This window comes from Halyomorpha halys, unplaced genomic scaffold, assembly GCF_000696795.3.
Source record: "Halyomorpha halys isolate HHAL.00 unplaced genomic scaffold, Hhal_1.1 Scaffold431.1, whole genome shotgun sequence".
Lineage (NCBI taxonomy): Eukaryota > Metazoa > Arthropoda > Insecta > Hemiptera > Pentatomidae > Halyomorpha > Halyomorpha halys.
Genome location: NW_027108145.1, coordinates 129,855 through 149,316, shown reverse-complemented (window position 1 = coordinate 149,316; position 19,462 = coordinate 129,855). Strand labels below are relative to the sequence as shown.

Below are 19,462 nucleotides of genomic sequence, written 5' to 3'. Positions count from 1 at the left end.
CATCAGTGCTAAAAAACCAAACGAGATAACCTTGATGTAGAGAACATAAAATTTAAAAAATAATAACAAACAAACTTGGAAATATACATAACAATAAATCAAGTAGATATTAATAGAAGATAAGATATAATATTGTAGAGGTAAAAATAATGCAAAATATATGATAAAAAAATAAAATATAAATGGTGAGTAATTGAATTAAAATAAAAAACTATATAAGTAATGTTTAAAAAAAAATTAAAACGATTTAAATCAATATAATGATATGTGTGAAATAAAAAGATATATGTAATACGATTGATGCAAAAGAAATCGGAATATATATTACAATGGATAAAATAAATGTGGGAGCAAGAAAAAAAAGAAAGAAATATTCTTAAAAGTCCGGTAAACAGCGGGCATACAAGTACAAATGAATATATATATAGTAATTATTATTATAAGAATATATCATATATTATGCCTTTCTAGTATATGATCGAAGTATATAATATGATTAATAGCTTTATATTTTATGTAAATGATAATGATTTAATATACGTACGCAATATTATTCAAATTTACTTATTATATATATATATTATAAGTTACTTTCAGCTCTAAACGTGTGCCGTAAAGCAGTGATTCCCTAAGTGGGTACCGCAAGGGAATGTCACTTTCTCATATTAAAAAACAAAACAAAAAAAACAAAAAAATAAAATAAAATTACATCGAACGATAAAATTATTTCCTTTCTTGAGCAGCTAGCTACTTATTATACAATTTATTATTAAAATAGTGTGAATATTTTTGTTTCAATATCCCCCCCTCCAAATTAAACATATACACGAAAAATATTGTTTGTTTTTTTATTTGTCCATAACATTCATTAATACTACGAATTTCGGAAATATTTTTTTAAGATGTGCTTGTATATGTTTTGAATATTTACTTCGGATTAAGAAATACAAAAAAAATAATAGCAGTAAGTTTCAGAATTTCGGACAAATAATTTGGATTTTGAACCAACTTTTTATTAGTTAATTATTCATTAAATTACCCTAACTATATTATTATTATTGCTTAAAAATTAATAACGGAGTTTTATAATTTAATATTAAACTGGATAAAAGATTTCAAAATTATTATCTGTCACGGCTCACAGCTCAATAGTATTAATTGTTTTTTAAATAATTCTTAATGAAGAATATGTTGAGTGATTTATACTTTTTATGTGTGATTCTCCATAAAATCGATAAAGTAATAGAATTAGAAGGAGACGCCAGTACAAAGTACAGAATTAATAATACAACAAGGTACAAGGTTCAAACAACACTACACGAGTGCAAGAGTTGAGATGTTGATGAGAAAATGGAGGTTTTCTGGAAGACAAAAAAATACAAGTAAATACATAAATGACAGAATGTGATAAAAGTAAATATAAATTTCAAGATCGTACACAGTAACTGAATGTATCTGTTACTTTGTGCTTATCTAAGTTTGTTAGTTACTGTACGGCATCACAAAGTATAAAATTGATGTATTTTAACACATATCTAGTACGAAATAGCTTGGTATGGTGTGACAAACTAGGATATATATATATATATATTTTTTTTGCCCTCTGCTATAGGTACCTAGTGTACCTTGTTCAGTTGCATTTCCAAATCAATTATGTTCGGTCAAACAAAATTGACTAGGAGTATTTTTATAACAATTTTTTTTAAAAAAATATCAAGTAAAATACTCATTCAGTAATTAACCTTCTATAATAAAATATTTTAACATAAATAAAATAATATTGTTTCTGAGATAAATGAAGCTAAATATGCATTGTATTATAAGGTTTATTATGTTTAATCTATTAATGTTAACAAATTCGAAATGATTATAATAACTGTCATATTATTTTATTGATTATTACTTTAGTACTACTCACAGTAACCTTCAGTGAAGTTCAACACAAACACACAGCGTACACCGGATAGCACATACACACTCATTCGCTACCGAACGTATACTGGCTTTGTTTTGTTCATATTAAACAAGATATGTAAACAAAGTCCTAATACTCAAATCGAGAGATAAGACGTTTTGCTGAAAATAAATACTATTTACCGCACTATGAACCATGATAGGTTAATTTCTTTAAGTACACAAACAAAATAATCCTTTCTCTTCCTAATAATAACTCAAAACATATTATTGACAATTCTTTAATATTCATATAATTTTGTTTTAACACATATATTCCGTTTCCCTCATTTCCGTATTTATATTTACTTATTCCTCTTTTATCGATTATATTATAATTTTTAATCACAATGTCTACTGACATAAGCAATATAAAATTGATGAAGAGGAATGCACACAGCAGACACTTCGCAGAAACAAAATTTTGAAATCAAAATCGACCACATGAAGTGTGAGAGCCTCGACCACAAAAAAAAAAAAAAAAAAAAAAAAAAAAAAATGGTATAAATTTTTACTTTCACCTACCTATTGGTGGAATATATAGTAAAGGAAAGTATCTGATGTTTGGTTCAGAAGGTTGTAAGTTCGATTCCCATCAGGGACAGTCAATATTTATTTCTTAGTGATCCTAAGAAATGAATCTTTACATTTCTGCTCTGGGGCTTGAGGAATAATAAAAATAAATAAATAAACCTGACATGCTATTCTATAGGTTTCTTTTCACTACAAATTAGTAACATTAGTTTTTATCCCCCCTTTAAGAATGAAACAGACTTATTAGAAACAATTATTTCATATTTTTCCAGGGCCAAATCTAAGAATGGAGGAAGGCTGCTGAGAGAAAAACTCGAAAACATCGGTCTCAACTTGCCTGCCGGCAGAAGGAAAGCTGCCAATGTTACACTCTTAACATCATTAGTCGAGGGTAAGTGTACATTAACACAATATGATTAGCTTATTTTTTCTTATTTACAGTTAAATTATTAAGTGCAATGGCCAACCTCAGGCAGTCTTATGACGTGAAAAGGCATAGACAATAAAGTCCACCTTTTATACTTTTATCATTAAGATATATGCAGTTTTTCAAGTGCCAGAATGAAATAAAAAATAATTTAGGAAAAACATCCTATGCATTGATAGTGTGTAAAATCTAATAACGGTCTATGATAATCAAAATAATTAAGGACCACAGAATACAACATAGACGGCCAGATATTTTGAAGAATCATAGACGTAGAAATCTAAGTTACCAGGTTACCTTTTCACCGCAAAGGCCGAAAAAAAAAACCCAAAAAACAAGAAATTCACTTAAATTAAAAATATATATACACCTAGAAAAAAACATAAAGACACCTATAGTCATTTCTAGGAATGATTTTGAAAATCACAACAGGGTGTAGACTTGACCTAGATCAAAAAGTATTTTAGCTTGAATTGTGAGAAATTTAGTAAATAAATTATTCGCTTGATCGTTTTCCCGGGCTATACTCAATAACGGACTATACGTTGATGTCATCCACAACTCTGAAATAAACAAATTAAAACTTAATAAGAAAACAAAATAAATTACATTTATGTATTCAAAATCCATTACTTGCGATCTTTAAGTAGCTCATAGATTAGTTTATTGGGTTTACCAAATAAGTTCATTAACTTTATAAACAATCCATTCATTTAAGGTTAAAAGAATAATCCACATGTAGAAGTTTTAGAAAAAAGAAAAATAGAAGTTTTTTTCCTCAAAAACTCCAATTTTTTTCTTTATTTAGATGTTGAGTCCGTAAGTTTACTACCTCACTGGCCGCCGGCTTCACAACGTAATTAGAAAAAAAAAGTTACATTTTCATTTTTGGCCAAATGAGACACTCTTCACAAAGGCCACTTTTCGGTTTTCTGCGAAAAACCCAAAAATACCACTTCTAACAGGCTTGATCAAGGCAGTGTTTCAGTTTGGTCAAAAATGAAATATAATATATAAATTTTGTCGGGTCTAACTTTAAATTCAATTTTGATAATGAAAAATGCTTATTTTTTTAGTTATAAGCGAAAATCTGAAGAAAGCTTCTTTTCCAATTTTTATTGTGGAGTCAGCTGGTGAGAAGACGAACCTAAATTTCGGATTTAGCATTCCAAAAAATATGTATATTGTTGATAAATTTTTTTTTTCTGAAAACAGACGTTTGGACTATGTTTATAGCGCGTTCTGGCGACGTGATATATCGGCCGTAAATTAAATTTAATATACACAGTTTGTTGAAATTTTTTTCTGCTTTAATTTTGTATAGGACATTTATCTTCGAAAAATACTTAAGTTTTATAGTTGCAAGCGACTGAAAAAAAAATTTTAATTGTTGACTTTTTTATTCTATTTTTGGCGGAATCTGAGGTGGCGAACCTGGAATTCGGGCTTTTAGCACTATTGTTGAGAAAAACTTCGACGTTTGTTTATAATGCGGTCTAGCGGCATTACCCATCAACTGAAAGTATTACATTTGATTTTCATTTATTCATTTTTTTGTAAATTTTGTCTATTTTAATTTTGTAACGCTTATCTTAAAAATGCTTATTTTTCTAGTCATAGGCGAACACTGAAAAAAAATGCAAAATGTTGGATTTTTCTATTTTCGTGAAGGTTGATCAGATGTCAAATATAAAATTTTGATTCAATACACCAAAAGACATAGGGAACAGTTCAGAAATACTTCTATGTTTATGTTTTTTTTGTTTGTTTTTTTTTTGGGGGGGGGCTCCTTGTTGACCGGAATAAGAGGAATAATGATCTGTACATTAGATACAAGAATGTTGGAAAAGGAGTATTAAAAAGCGGCAAAGCAATGAGTTGGGGTAATTGGAAGAGGCTCTGTGTCAAACAATAACTGTGACAATACTCAATGGATTGGCCCGTACAAAGGGAATTGGTTGTCTTTTTTGCCCTGGAGCAAACAATAGCTGGAGGCAATGAGGTAGCTCTATGTTAATTAATCCTGCTTCTCTTTGTACTTCCCGTGTCAGAAGCTCACCGTTTTCCCATTTCAGTGTCCGCCCTCGTGGCTTAAATATATAATTTAAGTTTTTAAATATATATTTCCATAAATACATTCATTATATGGAGAAGATAATTTATGAATTATCATTGACCTCTAAGATTGATTTCAATAGAAAAATAATATATATGAAGAGGGTGTGGTCACCACAATTTCAAACATTCACCAGGGCTAAAAACAAAAAAAACATAATGAACGAGAGGAATTACTGAATAATTTAATTTTTTTTTATTTAATACCAGATCGGCCTGATGTGCCTGACAACGTTGATGGAACCGCTAAATATTTTTTTGTTTTAACAATTGATTTTGAGTGGGGTATAGTCTCGTACAAATGACACCCCTAACTATATACAACATTATAATTTTTTTAAAATAAGACATCTCGACAAACGACTGACATGGAATGCTCATACAAGACTGAAAATATAGGAAGCTACTCATCGATTTCGACTATTACAACATTTACTAGACAAACGGTCTAAATTGCCAATCCATTACAAAAGACTGATCTACATGACTATTATAAGGCCTATTGGAGGAGTTGAGCTTTGGGACTCCACTAAACCATCAAATTCCTCCCGAATCCAATCCTTACAGTCCAAAATCCTTAACGCTCATTACTTTGTCACAAATCAAATCATCCATCATGACCTCAATGTCCCATATGTTGCCGATTTGGCCAAAACCAGATACCATTCCTTCCATGGAAAACTTCCCAACCACCCAAATCCACTTGTTTCTAACCTGGCTTCTCCTTCATTACCTAATAATCCTCCTTGGCGTCTGAAAATAAGATGGCCTCGGGATTTTCTCCTCTAGAAATGTTATTGGAGTTCTATCAATGGGTAGATTCTTCACATGTTTGTATCATGTCACTATCTCACCTGTCAGCAAATTTACTTCTTGTATATATGTTATACAGTTGTAAATAACAATTAATAAATTATTTTAAAAAAATTAATAAGATAAAATGAATAGATAAAAATAATGCTTCTTAATAAAAGAGAAAAGTTTAATTAATAACAAAAATAACGATATTCGTAAACTAAGCAATTGCCCTCTAATAAATAAAAAAATAAGTCAATTTGAAAAAAAAGACGGAGAGAGAAAAAAAATAATAAGTAGTGTGAATAATAGAATTAATAAATATAGAATATATAACAAATATCTTGCAGCAGCCTGGGCTTCAGTCTTCGGGTTGTGGTTGGGTTTCCCAAGTAGGTCACTACTCCTTTAACTGTTGGTAAATGGGTGTGGAACTTCATGAACTTTTTTTTTTAAGTAATTCATATCGACTCCATTTGTAGTTCCCGATGCAATAGGGATATATTTCTTATGAACCAAGGAGCATCCACTACAATTCTTAGGAATTTATTTTCAAGAGATTGTATTTTTTTTTCTTTTCGTAAAGGATGCCGCTTCCCAAACTTCACAGCCGTACTTCAGCAGTGGCCTGAGAATTGTTTAAAAAATAAAAACAGTTTTTTTCTAATTTTAATTTGGATTTTTTATTTAAGATAGGATTGCTAACCTTGCATAGGTTTAAGTTAGTCTAATGTTGATAAAGTGATCATTAGAAAATAATAAAACAACTAACGTTATGGATACACAAATAGTGTTAAAAGAAATGAATAGTCCAAGTATTAAAACAAAATAAAGGCGGTGTGAAAAAAGTAATAATAAAGTTAAATTAGAGAAAAGAACAAATAATAAAATACTTATGAAAATCTAGTTAGTAAATATATGAACAGAATGAAAATTATTTAAAATAAAGTGAGAAAAAAAGTTTGAAATAAAACATATATGTGGGTAATTAAAATAACAGGATTGACGAAATCAAATATAAAGTTATATAATCCAAAAGGAATAAATAAATATGGATATTTTAATCTAATATTTTTACTATTAGAAGACAATTGTTTGTTTTATTTAAGTGTACCAATATCATTATTTTTTGTTATTAATTTTTCTTTCCTCTTTTATTAAGAAGCATTATTCTTATATATTTATTTTATTATTTTTTTTCTTTTAATAAGAACATTGTATATAGTTAGGGGTGTCATTTGTATGACTATACCCCCTCATAGTCAACTGTTAAAAAATATATATAATATAAGTTATATCAACCATGTAAGGCCCACCAGGCCGATCTTGTATAAAAATAAAATAATAATAAATACAATAATCTAATAATAACCATTTTAAATTAAAGTTATGAAAAAAAAAGTAGTGACAAAATAATTTATTTTCAGAAAACAGTTAAACGTTTGAACTTAGTTGTGTTCTAGCGACGTCATTCATCGGCCATAAATCAAACTTAATACACACAGTTTGTTTAAGATTTGTTTCTGCTTTAATTTTGTATAGGATATTACAATACGTAGTTTTCAAGTTATAAGCGACTGAAAAAAAATTCAAAATGTTGACTTTTTTCTCTATTTTCTAAAGGATTCTGACGCGGTGGCGAACCTGAAATAACCTCGATTAGAAACATATATATTGTAGATAAAAAATGATTTTTTTCTGAAAAAAATCTCTGTGTAACTACAACGTTTGGACTATGTTTATTGCGTGCTCTAGCGGCGTCACCCAGCAACTGCAAATATTACATTTAATTTTCAGTTTTTCATTCATTTATCCACTTTGTTGTTAGTTTTGTAAAAAAAAAAAAAAAAAAAAAAAGAAAGAGAGAGACAAACAAAATTACGTAACCAATGACATAACTAAGTAAAATGCTCGAATGAAAGAAATAAAATATAAAGTAATAAAAGACAAAATGAGTAATTATTAAATATAATAATAATAACATGTGGTGAACATGACATAACGGGATTACACAACATTCTGTAGTAGGTAGCTATGAAAATTAATTAAATTTATTTCAAATTCTACATAGATGTTCTCACAGAATAAATATTTTACAAAATCAGAGACAATTTCCGGAAAATATATTATGTTTGGAGAGTATCTTGAAAAATAATGGTAATACTGAGCCCATTTTCGTTTAAAATTATTGTAAAATTTGATATCTTTCTAGTTTTCAAAAAAAGAAATGTTTATCTGATAACCATTTGCAGAAACGAAATTCGTGTTGATAAAGTGATGAAATATTCCTCACCACGGGCATTTTTCGAATAACTTAATACATGATCGATTTGTTAATTAGGAGAAGCAATACATGATCGATTTGTTAATTAGGAGAAGCAATACATTTGGCCAGGGATTTCGGCTACGTCTGCGAGACTGAATTCCCGGCCAGGCAGGTCGCCGAGTATTTGACGAGGCAGCACGTTTCTGACCCCAGCGATTCTTACAGGCGCAAGGAGCTTGTACATTCTGCCAAGTAAGTATATCTTAAAATGGATGATTTTATTTTCATATTTTTTTATTAATACCAAAACAACGATTTGAAAAATTTAACTGACCAAGTTCAAAATAGTTGAATTTGATTGTAATAACAAAAGTTGAATATTAACAATGGATTTACAAAAGCTCATATTTACAAAGAATATTACGATAAATTGCTTTGTTTTATATTAATTTTTTTAATTAATTATAATAATTAAAATTTTATATTTTTTTCTCATGCCGAAGTCACTGGTCGTTCGACCATTCGATGTCTTACTGCAATATAAATTCGATTTTTCAATGGTAAATGTTTTCTTTTCTCAATTCAGTCAGAGAAGGACGTGTTTCAAGGTCGTCTCCATCGATTCTTCTTAGGTTGCACATTACACACTTAGGATCCCGAGCCAGGCCTATCCTATGAAGATGATTCTGTAGATAATAGACACCGGCTGTCAGGCGGAAGCAGGCCACCACATCTCTTCTTGGGAGGTCAGCTGGACTTGGGTTTTGTATTAAACTCCTATAAAGTTTCCCTTCCACCTTTTCCATGTGTGTCGTTCTTGTTTCCTCCTCAATTATCGTTTTTATCATTCTTTTTATTGAGTCATAGGATCTTGGATAGAGAGGCTGTGGCAATTTTGCCTCCTGCCTGGCCAGACTATTTGCCTTTTCATTTCCTGAAATCCAGCAATGGCTCAGAATCCACTGTAGGACCACATTAGTGCCTTGGAGTCTCAGGTCGTGGAGTAGGCATCTGCATTCCAAAACCGCATTTGATTAACTTTCGTGCGTGGTATTAAAAACAAGGATAGCTGCTTGAGAGTCAGTGAAGATAACAACATTCCGGTCTTGCCTTCTTGACAGTGTTCTCAAGGCGTAGAGCATATCTGCTTGAGAGTCAGTGAAGATAAGAGCACTCCGGTCTTGCCTTCTTGACAGTGTTCTCAAGGCGTAGAGGATATCTGCTTGAGAGTCAGTGAAGATAAGAGCATTCCGGTCTTGCCTTCTTGACAGTGTTCTCAAGGCGTAGAGGATAGCTGCTTTTCCACCTTTGAAGATTGTACCTTCCTTGTCTACTGCAATGCTGAATTGGAAATCTTTTGAGTAAACCCCTGGTCCAGTATTTCTAACGGTTGATTCAGCTGATCCGTCCGTATAAATGTGAAGCCAATCCTGAAGAGGGTACTTTTGAGCTATTGTTTCAATATATTAAATATACATATTTGCTTAAAATATAAATATCGGAGCCCTATATATCGAACTATCGATATTTTCCCCCAATACATCGCATTACAATTTGAATATGTTTGAAAATTATCGTTTCGATATATATCTTCTTTTTTACGATATTTACTTCCCTAAATTGATGATGTATGAATTTATTCATGATTAAATAGTGTCAGTTATAAGCTGTTTTGTTGACTAAAAATGATGTTAGATAAATAGGCTTGTTGAATTGTATTTTAGGCAGATGATGAAGGAACTAATAGAGCTGCTAAACCAGGATAGGTCACCCTTGTGCAACACCAGGCCTCAACAAATCCTCGAACCTTCGATACAGCGAAGCCTCACTCATTTCTCCCTCATTAGCCATGGATTTGGAACTCCGGCTATAGTCGCGGTTCTCACAGCAGTACAGGTATTCATTTATAAACAAAATATTAATTTCATTTTAAGTTTATACATCTTTTGAAATTAATAACATTTTTTTATTGAGACATAAAACACAGTCTAACTTAACATTACAGATAATATATACATAGAACAGATCAAAACAGAAGGAATAACATGTTAATAGAATTTTTTGTCCTAAAAGATTGATTAATGGAATATGGTACGATAAAATAAACAAGCATACAACCAATAACAATAATGAAAATAGAACATTGAGAAAAATAAAAAGGATCAGAACAACAAAGCAAAAACACCAAGTCAGAGAAGAACCACTGAATTTTACAAAGAAAATAAAAATGATATTGGTGAAAAAGGACAAGGCAAAACATTTAATAATGATAGTAATAAAAAATCTTTGAGCTACAATATACATGAGGCATAACTGCTAAAATAAAAAGAACATTAATAGAATATAATCATTTAAATATTAGAACTGGTTTGTACAATAACAATAACTTCCAACATAAACTGTCCAAAATGAAAGAGAAATAAATAAAATGGAAAAATCAAACGCGGTATACAAGATAGATTTTGAAAATTGTGAGCAAATACACATTGGAGAGACATCCAAAAAACTAGAAACCAGAATCAAGCAACATGTCACTAACTGTAAAAATGTCAAAAATATAAATTTCACTGCACTGGCTTACTACAACATAATTTAATGTTAAGCTACAGCATAAATTCAACTTCAAAAATCGCACAATAATAGATATTTGCACGTGCAGCAACGGCGGACTTGACTACAGACGGGAGTTAAACTTCGGCAGAGCTAAACTTTACTGGGCTGTACGAAACAAAATGGCAGAAATGCCTCCTTTGGCGTAGTAAAAAAACAAAAACAATAATAGATATAACACGAAAAGCAGAATGTTTCTGGAAGCTATCCATAGAACAAAAAACATTAAAGACACAGTAAACTACAAAACTGACACAAAACATTTAAATACACACTACGCCGACACTATAAATAGATTAATCACATAAACATAAAAATCACAGAAAATTAGTGAGAATGAAATAGTCAAATCATAAATATTTAATTTAAATTTTATGCATGCGTATTGGTGTATTGATAAATGGAATATGGTCCGGGTGCGGTCAAATAAAACTGAAATAGTAATAACTATTTTAATTGAGCCAACGTTTCGCCCCATGTTGCAGGGCTTAATTTACTTCGTCAGGGCTGTTTTGACAGAAGTCAAAGTCAGACTGAAAAGAACCCAGCTTTTTTCCTTTTATTAATACACACTCTGCCTTCGACTTCTGATAAATAAAAATAATTTTGTTTGTACGAATACACAAATAAGCATGCAAATAATACATATGCATATTTATGCTTGATTAAGGGTAAAAAATTTAAGACCAGAAGTTCTATTGTCTGAAAACTACAGAGGATACTTACACATATTCACTGTAGTCATTTCTTCGGTTTTATTTTATTTCCTGTTACCATTTTTATTAAACAACGAGGTATAAGGTTTTTTTTCTCTATTCTGTTGATCGTTATCAACTATTTATGTCAAATCATGAAAATTAAATGTTTAAAAAAATATAATAAAATTTATTCGTCGATTTCGGTCTTTTATTATTATTTTATAAAAACCTTTTTCTATGGAAACTATTAAAAGTGAGTTAAAATACGATATATTACAAGGTCAAGAACTTGAGACGATTTTAATTAAATAAATAAAAATAATAATAAGTCCTTTTAAAATTGTAATAATTTCATGTAATTTTTTAATGATAAAGTTTTATTTTTAAAGCTATTTTACCCTATTTATTCCAAAATTTATTGAATTGTCTCGAAGAATTGAGGTAGTCTTAAACAATCGACATTTTTCGTTTTTATTCCTGTTTCTTTTTTTTATTTTTTTCCTGTTTCACTGAAACTTTAGTTTTTGTTACCAACTACCTATTTTGATGGCGTATGTATGATAACATGTTATTTGATTTAAGGAATTAGAGGACTAATTCTATTGTTGTGTTATCAACAATGAAGGTTGTTGCTGTATCTGGGTTTTTATCCAATCAGTTGTGAGATAAAATATGGGCGTTTTCATGAAATACAGCTAATTTTCAAATTATTTTTAGAATATTTATATTTTGGTGACATTTGCTTTATGCTGAGGCTTCTGTGACCAGTACGATTTCCTTAAATTTGCAGCTAGAGATGCGAAAGGGCTTATTATGATCATTTTAGCTTATTTTGAAGGATTTTGTGCATGCCGGATTCCCATCTATCTTTTGGAGAGCTTAGCAAAATTTTGATGGAGTTGCCATACCCCATCGAAAGTGCACAAGTTCAGTTAGTTTCATAAGGTCCTAACAAGACAAATATAGCGAGAAATTAAATATATATAATAATATAATAAAAAAAAATTAAAAATATAGAATATAGTTCAGTATCCTGTGAGTGTCCTTATGTAACTTCGAATATTCCATAAAGATACTTAACTATGTCCCAAATATTTACCACTTGTCTGGTTAAGGACATTTTGGTACCCTTTACGTACTAAAAGAACTTTTTAAAATCTATTTATCTCTCTATACCATAGAAGGAGGGCATGTAGTTAACTTTTTAACTACACGTAAAGATAATATATATGCCCTTAGTTCGGTTCCCGTCTGGAATCGATAGAATTATCTAATATTTTATATGACTAAATGAATTTATGCTGTTTCTGGAACCCCCATCCGCCTTAGAAAAGCGGATAACAAGAAACCTCGCGGTATATTTATATATGATCTTTTTTTTCTTTGTTCATTTAGAATTATTTGTCGGAATCATTGAAGCAGTTGGACAAAGCTTATCCCAGTGGAAGTAGCATGGATCCGAAAAAAGATGATGGTAAGTAAAATTATAAAGCGCCAACAATACACATAAGATTCTTTTACAATTTCTCTCTGATAAATATTACAAACGAATTTATATACAATCTTTTCAGTTTTTTGAGACTAGTCATTATTTTTTTAATAAAATAAATTACATCCAATTTAAGTCTCAAAACACTCAATTTCTTTAAAAGTCCCACGTTTCGGCCTATTCGGCCATCCTCAAGGACGATCTATCACAGGTTTTATTATACATCGAGTTTTAACAAACAACATTATCAATAATAAAATAGCATACCTTAAATAAAATTTACACTCACATCAATAATTTAAAAACATTTGGCCGAGGTTATCAATTTCAGTCAAAATTATCCTATGAAACAATAGAATATGAGGGAATCATATAAATTACTTAATAAGCTTTCCTTAGCTTGTGTCTAATTAATTGCCAATTTTGTCACTCTTAACAATAATATTAAAACTTTTAATTACAATCGATTTAATACTATTATACTTTGTTATCACAACAATATTTGTAACCTTCCATACACTTAGGTTAGGCATATTATTTATTTATTTCAACTATGTTTTGGTCAAAATTCTTACTTCTTTTATTATTAAAATTCATTTCAAAGTTAAATATAAATATTTTTCATAAATTAATTTTGCTTCAAATCTCTGCATAATATTGGTTCAGATTTCTTGTATCTGTTTTGAAATTCACTTTATAATTGATGTTATCTGATATGTAAATAGGCTCGAGGATTTTTCATTTGAAAATGTATTTAAACAATTACAAATAAAATTGTATAGCATTTTTCTTCTTAACTCCCCAAACGACACATTCTTAGGGACAGCGATATTTGGATTCCAAACGTAAAATGAGCAAATACTGAATTTTAACCTTAAAAAATATTACAGCATTGAAAGATGTAATGTAATTAATTATAAAGATGTCTCAGTATATATTCATAAATTGATTTTTTTATTTATCATTAGATATAATGTGCATTTACCGAGAGGATGTATTTGAAAATACTAATTATAGTATTTATCTCATAATTTGATTATTCTCTCATTATAATTTAAATTATTCAAAAATGAATAGATTTATGTACTAAAACTTTATTCATCAAACGTAAAAGTTATAATTTTCTTTACTGTAAATTTTAGGAATGAAATTGACCCAAAAAAATTTGGCTAGACAACATTATTATTTTATTTTTTCAATATCGAGAGTTCCCTATTTGTTCAACAATAGACCTCAATCTCCATTTCATGCCATTAGTTGAATACAGTGGACCTTCAACAATATTAAAAGAGAAAAAGATCAAATCACCGAGAATTATTTGAATCGGTTAAACTATAACGGTCAAATTACGCGTTTAAAAACAATTGGACTTTGTCCGAATCATTCATTCGGAGCTACATATCGTTAAAACTACCAACAATACAAGAAAACCTAATAGAACATAATTTAAAGCGGAGTAAATTTGCTAAAATATTGACACTGATAAAGCTGTTTTTGTTAAGTAGTTTCTGAAATACACGTTATAAAAAAAGAAACATTTCATAACGAAAAATCAGTAGGTAGTGAATTTTGGGAAAACTATATTTCAAAAATTATTAGACGCAGAAATGTCTATTAGAACTCAAACTGAAGCTAGTTTAATTTACTATACAGTAATTATGACGTTTATCTTCCTAGGAGTTTTCTCAATATTTCTCAAGTTTTCATGATATTTCCATGAATTCAAAATAATTTCTCGTTATGTTGATTTCTATTTGTTCGGACAAAATTTCATAAGTAAAGTTCTCATTTCTCATTATCCTTGACTGTGGTTGGCAGACTCCTCAATATTGAACAGTAACTATACATAAGGGGTATTCATGATGTGTTAAATGTAAAATGTATAGATATAGCATTTTGAGCAGCCCTATTTAAAGTCATGTTAAATGATAAATGCATAAGAGCTCCTAGCGGATTTTCTGAGCAACTTGTTTTATAACCTTTCTTTCCAAAACTTCATGTTATTGTTTACTTCTAAGTTTTGATTACAGTAATTTATTACAACATGCCTAAATTAAGTGAAAAGTAGAAGTGCATAAGTTTGGCTACTGATTATATTTTTTAAAAAGTCCAAAACACAAACTAAGAGTAAGTAATCTAACACGACAACAAATAAAACGGTGAAATGCTCAGCTGGTCTGTTTCGTGACGTCATTCTCCATTTAACAGAACTAGTAACAGACTCTCAGCCATGCTACATGTTATATTGTTTTAACTTGGTAAAAGAAGTAATATATCTCCATTTAACACGCTTTAACATGTTAAACTAAAGATCATGAATACCCCTATAGTTTTCATTAAAGTAATCAAAAATTAGAACGAAATAACAGCATTTTTTCCAACGATTTCTTGGAATATATGCACCTATATGAGAATATTGTTATATTTAAATTGTTGCAATTAAATCAAACAATATTCTATTTTTAGAATTCATTTGAGGAACACTTCCAGACTTTTGTATTAATTAATATTATATGTCCTGTTCACAGGTATGAAGAAATGATACAACGTCCAACCCCACCTCAACATTCGACACAGTTGGCCATTTGAGGACGATGCTTAGCAAAAATATGTATTGGTCAGTTTAGTTCCCATCGTTATGTGGTGCTTTGTAGAAGAGGGGGGTTGGGAAATATGTAAATCCATAATTTATCTTATGTCTATAATTGTATATAAAACAATTCATGTGAACATGTCAACCAATATAATCTTTACTGATTGATATGTTTAATAATATACAGTATTGAAGTTTAGTGGACTATCTCCACAAACAGCCAATTCTCTTGTGCCATTTTATGTTCAATGTACTTAATCATGTGCCAATGAATTGAATATGTGCGTTTGTGTGTGTGTATGTGTGTCTGTGAGTATCTACCATTTAAGTTAAAAGAAGACAAAAAATTATATAATATATAATTGTAATAAACTAGAACGACGAGATAAATCACTTTGGAGTTATTTGATATTATGTAAATATATTAAATAGTTATATAGTAAGCTCAAAATAAGAGGGAAAAACAGTAATGGTTTATATAAGGAAATGTTGCCCTGTAAATAACAAGGAATTAGAGAGAATAAGATTATAAGAAATATAAATTACATGTTAACGTAAACATAAATTCCTCACTACTTTCCGAAAACAACTGACTACCTATATATGTACTTTTTTTATAGATATTTTGTCGCCTGATACTTCTACTAAAACTTCAGTTCACAATAATTATCAGCTTCCATTTTTTACGGCCGAATGCCTAAATATTTGAAAAATACGCCTTAGTAAATGGCATTCCAACGTTAATTTATGTTTGAGATTACAAAATTGAGTCCAAACCTCAACTGAGATGAACAGTTTCGTTTTCTCTAATTTGTATCCAGTACACCTGAGTAAGGCAGTATTTTATTGAGTAAAGAAAAAAGCCAGAGGTTATCATTAAACCTAACCAAAGCATAAATTTATTTCTGCTGAATCTCATTAAAAAATTTTAACAATTCGCCATTTTTTAATTATCAATTTTATTGTCCTCTCATTTTATTATAATATTTTGTAAAATAAAAGAACAATGAAATGAACATAAGGCGGTTAAAAAAAACATAGGAAGTGCTTTGTTTTGTGCATTGAACTCTAATTATTACAAACTTCTTACATTATGAATGCGTTTTGATATATATTTATCTATCTTTATTGAAGTGATATATTTGTGTTCAACTAACCAGTAAAATTCTTGTAAACTACATGACGGTAATTAGACAAAACCGATCATAGAAACCATTTTTATAAAATACAATACACATATGCACATTTATTTCAATTTATCAAACGCTGTTCTGAATTATTCTCTCTAACGCCTTGTTATTATTTAATGCAATGAATAATGCGAATAAAACTGCATTAAAAAACCAGATTTTTTTTTGTTTTGTTTTTTTGTAAATAAATTGTTATACTTAAATCATTTTCTAAATATATTCAATGAACAAAGTGATATTTTCTTTATCCTTTTCTTCAACATCTGAAATCAAAGACTACTGATGAAGAAAACAATTGCTTTTCAATGGCAGAAATCTGTGCCCAAAATAATAAATAATTATTTATTTACAGAAAAATATTTTGGAGTTAAAAAGTGTTCTAAGAGGTAGGTGTATAGATCAAAATTTGTCAACCGATTTGCTTATAAAATACATAATTTGGATGTAGACACTAGCAAGGTAAATTATCTTGTCAGTGTTGTAGACAACTTTTAGTTATTATAGTTGAATTAATGAGGGAAATAACCTTTCTTTTCATTCGACGAATTCTTCGCTTCTTATCCTACAGAGATTTAAAAACAATTTCATCACTTTTTTTTTCTTTTAGTACAAGAGTCAGGAAGAAAAAAAGGCAGTTATCTCACCCCAATTTTTGATTACTTCAATAAAAACTATGTATAATTACTAGTCAAAATTGATGAGTCTGTAAAGTATAGGTAGGGGGATTAAAAAATGGCGGCTGTTTCAAAACCTTAAAAAAACAATTATTTTTCATTCGGAGCTCTATATCTTAAAAACTACCAACAACACTAGAAAATCTAAGAGAACATTATTTAAAGAAGAGTAAATTTGTTGAAATATTAGCCCTAAAAGAGCTATTTACGTCTAATAGTTCTCGAGATATAGCTTTTTCAAAAGCAAAATTTCTTAAATATCTACTGAAAGATTAGTAGTTAATTTATTTTGAGAAATCTATATCTCAGGAACTGTGTGACGTACAGATGTCTATTAGCACTCAACTTAAAGCTAGTTTAATGGACTATAAAGAAGTTTATGACCTTTACCTTCGTAGGAATAGTAGTTTTCATGATATTTGCTAAAATAAATTGATTTATAGTTGTTCGGACAATAAATTTGATTTATGAAAAACTTTATTTCTGAAACCATTGGACGTACTGATGTCTGCCAGCACTCAAATTAAAGCTAGTTAAATTTACTAAAAAATAGTTAATATGTTTATCTTTGTAGGAATAGTAGTTTTTATGATATTTGACAAAATAAACTCTCAAAATGTTAGTTTATAGTTGTTCGTATAAAATGTTGGATATTTGAAAAAATATATCTCTAGATCCATAAGACACACATATGTCTGCCAACACTCAAAATAAAGGAAATTTAACTTACTATAAAGAAGTTTATGACACTTATCTTCGTAGGAGTAGTAGTTTTTATGATATTCACATATGAATATAAATTTGGGAAATGAAAATTTGTTGGAACAACTATAAATCAATTTATTTTAGCAAATTTCATGTAAATTATTACTCCTACGAAGATAAACATCATAAACTACTTTATAGCTCATTAAACTAGATTTAATTAGAGTGCTAATAGACATCTGTATGTTGTATGGTTTTTGAGACCTATACGTGGCAGACTTATCAATTTTGACTATTAATTATACATAGTTTTTATTAAAGTAATCAGAAATTGGGGTGAGATAACTGCCTTTTTTCTCCTCTTGGGGTCTTGTACTATTTCGTGGGCCCAAGATTCCGGTTGGAGTCCTATACTGCAAGTTTTTTTTTCAATTTCTCAGCCAACCAATTTAAACTCTAAAAGCGCCTCAACACCTTTTAAAAAAAAAATAAGCATGCTCAAGCGTGTGGATGGATTATTTGGCTTGTGGCTGGTACAAGTTAGCCAAGCCAAAAAGAATTGAGGCCAACCCGCTGTGTGTCGTTTTTTTTACACAAGTCAAAGCGCTCTTGTGCTGAATCCACGCATTTCTATTCAGTTAGCATTGTCTTAGAACTGCCAACAGATAAATGGTTGTGCTCCCTGTGTTTAGATCAATTAAACAATTTCCCTAACCTTCAAATTCAATAATTAATTCTAATTCAAGATGGTATATTTTAAAGTTCTATAGATTTAGTGTAAATAATTGCAAAAACTATATCTGGTTATAATTAATTCTTCATTTGTTTAAGATAGGACCCATCTTATAAGTCTCTGAACAGAATATAGGAAAATAAAATTATATACAAATTAAATAAGTGGACTGACATAAACTATCTTTAAATTAAGAAAATTAAACTTATATACCATAAACATTTCTAGAAAATCCCCATCAAGTTGACTAGAGCATTTATGTTGCAGGAGATTCAAAGTACTTTCATCGCTTTGCCACCAATTAAGTGCTTTTTCTTCAACTATTTTAAAAAGTAATGTGTATTTTTCAAAGAAAAATAATTGCTGCACATATACTATTTGTGGAGTTTTGAATAATTACTACTGCACTAAAATTTTCAACTTTTGTGAGAATGACTTAAGTAAATTGGTTTTACTTGTGTTTTTTAGTATCTAGACCAATTATTTGTATTTAGTTTTTTACATTAGAAGATAGTTAATTAATGAAAGAAGTTGTTCCAGTTGGTGGTCAAAAAGTAACTCAAATAGTACAAAATTATTTATTAAGCGCCAAAGTTTCACCCTACTTTGTAAGGCTTTATCAGAGCTAAAAACAAGATACTAAAACTGAAAATATTATAAAGTGAGTAAGCATAAAATAT

At 29.4% G+C, this 19,462-nt stretch overlaps 1 protein-coding gene across 2 annotated transcripts in view; it reads left to right on the top strand.

Annotated features, from left to right (window-relative positions):
- Positions 1 to 16,846, top strand: part of TfAP-2 (transcription factor AP-2) — a 72,206-nt gene extending 55,360 nt beyond the window's left edge. For both annotated transcript variants that reach the window (XM_014423554.2, XM_067046541.1), the window contains exons 7-11: positions 2,760 to 2,878; positions 8,198 to 8,342; positions 9,815 to 9,986; positions 12,794 to 12,872; positions 15,416 to 16,846. In XM_014423554.2, the coding sequence (XP_014279040.1) occupies positions 2,760 to 2,878; positions 8,198 to 8,342; positions 9,815 to 9,986; positions 12,794 to 12,872; positions 15,416 to 15,429 (529 nt within the window). In that variant the 3' untranslated portion in view covers positions 15,430 to 16,846. The remainder of the gene's footprint in view (positions 1 to 2,759; positions 2,879 to 8,197; positions 8,343 to 9,814; positions 9,987 to 12,793; positions 12,873 to 15,415) is intronic.
- Positions 16,847 to 19,462: the final 2,616 nt, after the last annotated feature.